The sequence below is a fragment of the Benincasa hispida genome, chromosome 2 (assembly GCF_027475165.1).
Source record: "Benincasa hispida cultivar pf3 chromosome 2, pf3_genome.v1.1, whole genome shotgun sequence".
NCBI classification, from domain to species: Eukaryota; Viridiplantae; Streptophyta; class Magnoliopsida; order Cucurbitales; family Cucurbitaceae; genus Benincasa; species Benincasa hispida.
The window spans coordinates 48960128-48964010 of NC_143479.1; the positions used below are offsets into that span (position 1 = coordinate 48960128).

The 3883-nt window shown below is 36.0% G+C and overlaps 1 protein-coding gene across 1 annotated transcript; it reads left to right on the top strand.

Moving 5' to 3' along the window:
• The first annotated feature begins 230 nt into the window (after nucleotides 1-230).
• SCL3 (scarecrow-like 3) lies at nucleotides 231-2582 on the top strand. Its single transcript, XM_039023848.2, has one exon. It carries the CDS (start codon nucleotides 1008-1010, stop codon nucleotides 2421-2423), a length of 1416 nt encoding a protein of 471 aa, XP_038879776.1. The 5' UTR covers nucleotides 231-1007; the 3' UTR covers nucleotides 2424-2582.
• Nucleotides 2583-3883: the final 1301 nt, after the last annotated feature.

The window sequence follows — 3883 nt, forward strand, 5'->3', positions numbered from 1 at the left end:
TTATTTACTTATTATTATCATTTTTAGAAAATTTTACAGAAATAACAAAAAAAAATATTGATGATACTACTTCTATCATCTTCTATCACAAATAAATATTGATAGATTTCTATCCATCTCTATAAAAAAAAATTAAAATTGTATAAATATTTTTTCTATTTTTAAAATTTTCTGTTGTTTTTTTTCTTGTCACTCCTTTTAAGCCCGAGCAAAGAAGAAAACAGAGGCTGAAGTTCTCAGAAATTCCATATTCCTCACTTTAGAGTAAAAGACAAGAAATCAATGAGGACAAAACCATCATACCACCACGCTTTGTCGAGAACGTAGTCTTCTCATCACGGAGGACTCTCTCTCACACACACACACACACACACACACAAGAATTCAATTCACACTGATGATGGAAACAGAGGAAACCCATTTTCTCCACTCTCACAGATTCAAGTACCGACACTTTTTGGATTTTGGATTTTTCCCCCAATCTTCTCTTGGGTTTTCGCTTCTTTACAATAGCCACTAACCCTTTTTCCATTTATCAATCTTCGTTTCTTCTTCTTGGCCGTCTCCTGCTCTGCTAATTTCATTCTTGTTGCTTAACTACTTGTTTCTGGTTATGTTTTGATTGAATTTTTGTGTTGCCACTCACCCATTTGAGTATTTTCTGTGTTCCCTTTTTGAGTTTTGTATTTAGTTTTGTCTCTCTCTTGTTTGTGTTTGTGTAATTATTCTCAGCAACAAACCCTTTTTGTCTTTTGCTCTTTAGTCTCCATTCTCACGTTTAATCTGATTTCATTTCTTGGATTGTACCATCTTTTCTATGAGTTCTCTGAGAAATGATGAGGAAAACTGAAGATTTTGCTCTCTTTAGTTCATGCAAATTGGTTCTTGTGTCGATTCTGTTGCTGGTTTATCCAGTGAAGTTGATTGTTGAAAAATCATAGTCTTTTTTTTTTTTTCTGCTTCTCTGTCCAAAACGTTGATTCAGTTGTGTTCGTCTGCTTTGAATAATGTTTCAAGACGAAGGCACATCCTCCATAACTTCCTCCCCTCTCCAGTTCTTCACAATGATGTCTCTTTCCCCTAAATTGGGTTCTCCATATCCATGGCTTAGAGAGCTCAAGTCTGAGGAGAGGGGCTTGTATCTAATCCATTTGTTGCTTACTTGTGCAAATCATGTGGCTGTTGGTAGTCTTGACAATGCTAATCTTGCCCTTGATCAAATATCCCATCTTGCTTCTGCAGATGGTGATACAATGCAGCGAATAGCGGCGTATTTCGCTGAGGCTCTCGCTGATAGAATCCTCAAGACTTTGCCGGGTCTTTACAAGGCTTTTAACTCTACCAAGATACCAATGGTTTCAGAGGAGATTTTTGTTAAGAAACTGTTCTTTGAAATGTTTCCATTCCTCAAGGTGGCTTTTGTGCTTACTAATCAAGCTATTGTTGAAGCCATGGAAGGGGAAAAGATGATTCATATAATTGATCTCAATGCTAATGAAACTGCTCAATGGCTTGCTCTTTTGCAAGTATTGAGTGAGAGGCCTGAAGGACCTCCCCATTTGAGAATCACTGGAATTCATCCACAGAAAGAGGTTCTGGATCAAATGGCTCGTAGGCTGACCGTTGAAGCCGAGAAATTGGATATCCCGTTTCAATTCAATTCCGTTATCAGCCGACTGGAGGATATTGATATGGAAAAGCTTCGTGTGAAAACCGGGGAGGCTTTGGCTATCAATTCAGTTCTTCAGTTGCACACCCTTTTGGGCTGTGATAATGAAGTCTCGCAAAAGACATCTCCATCAGCAGCCAAGAGTGCAAATGGAGTTCAATACTCGAGATATCTGCATGGGAACCAGACCACCTTGAGCGAGTTACTCGACAAGGATTTGGTTAACGGATGCAGTCCAAGTCCCGATTCAGTTTCCTCGTCAGCACTATCTCAGGCAAATGCGACGAAGATCGACAGCTTCTTGAATGGATTGTGGAGTTTGACGCCAAAGGTGATGGTTGTAACGGAACAAGATTCTAATCATAATGGTTCAACACTTATGGAAAGATTACTGGAGGCTCTCCACACATATGCAGCTATCTTTGACTGTTTGGAGTCGAACATGTCAAGAACATCCCTGGAGAGGTTGAAGTTGGAAAAGATGCTGTTTGGGGAAGAGATTAAGAACATCATAGCTTGTGAGGGAGCTGAAAGGAAGGAACGACATGAAAAACGAGAGAAATGGAGTCAACGGTTCGATGTCGTGGGATTCAGGCATGTGCCTTTGAGTTATTATGGCATGCTGCAGGCTCGGAGCTTGCTGCAGGGGTATGGTTGTGGTGGTTATAGGATGAAGGAAGACAATGGCTGTGTGATGATTTGTTGGCAAGATCGTCCATTGTTCTCGGTCTCAGCATGGAGATGTTGTAAGTAGAATGAATATAGAATCTGCTTGCTTCTTATAGGCTAAAGAATTCTTTTCATTTCGATTAGATTAGCGAACGAGAATGATCGCAATGTCGTCTTCTTACTTGAAAAATCCATGAGGCCTTCATGTTTGTTGAAACTATAATATATCATCACATTTGTTTTACTTCTTCTGTGTTGCTGAAGAGTACAGACGTTTTTGTCTCATCATGGTTTATTCTTTGTATTAGAAGGAATCCAGTCCAATATTTTCATGTTGGGTATTTTGTACATCAAAACCATATTCAAACTCGAAAAATATTTTATACATCCTAGACTACATTTATATTTGTACATCTCATCCAATTGTCTAATTATAGTTTTCTACGTGGTAGACTCTTTTTATTTAATTATTTTATTTTATTTCTTTTTTTTTTTTTTGAGTGATTATGGAGGAACATACAAAGACAGGTACATCTAATATGCATTGTATTACTCTTCAAACTCTCTCTAAACCAAAGTTGGATTTGGGTTTGTTAGCTTTGAAAAACCTAATCCACTTTTTTTTTTTTCTTTTAATGAATTATAGTGCTGTGTTGTAACATTAGAACAGATACTACAATGGTGGATATCAATATCAATGTTTGTTGTATGAGAAAAATAATAAAGAAATAAAGAAAACTTATGCTACAATGGATATCATTGGTTGTTCTATAGGGTTATCAATATCCCTCCTATATTTTTTTAAAATAACCATATGTTTCGGTTTTCAAATATAAGTTGAAAAAACATGTTTCTGTTTTTTTTTCCTAGTATCCATATTTACTCTGTTTTTTTTCCCCAATCAAGGAAACATGTATGAAATAAGAATATTATCAAATGACTCTTAAATGGTCAACTCTGATGTGAATGTGAATTTATCTAAACAATAATTAGGTGTAATCTAATTTCATATTTTCCTTTACGGATAAAAAGAATTTTTTTAAAAAAAATTATCACATAACAATTTGTTATTGAACTACCTACCCCATGAGGCATGCAGCACCTAAGACCCATCTCTCAAACAGCACATTGTTTCTTTTTAAAAATGTAAACTAAAATTGACATGTGGCAGAGACGGGAAATTTTGGAAGAAATATACAGCCCAATAAGATAAAAGCTTACAAGTCCATCAGTAACTAACTTGGCATCCTTCCAATTCTAAAAGTTCTCAAATATTATATTGAAAATCTTTAAAGATTAGATTATAAAAAATGACGTTTCTTCTTATGACTTCAAGTTGATAGGTTCAGTTTGCAACCCTCTTTTTACTCTGACAGATTCCAAATGAAGATATTGATCATACAATGGGGAAAAATTGCATCTTCAACTCATTTTATAACCTATTTAGTCCCAAAGAGATTTCTTCTGAAAGGGTATAAAAGAACATTGGCAGTGACACAAATGGAGTTACAGCAAGAACTATACAAAACCATGAATAAGTACCCA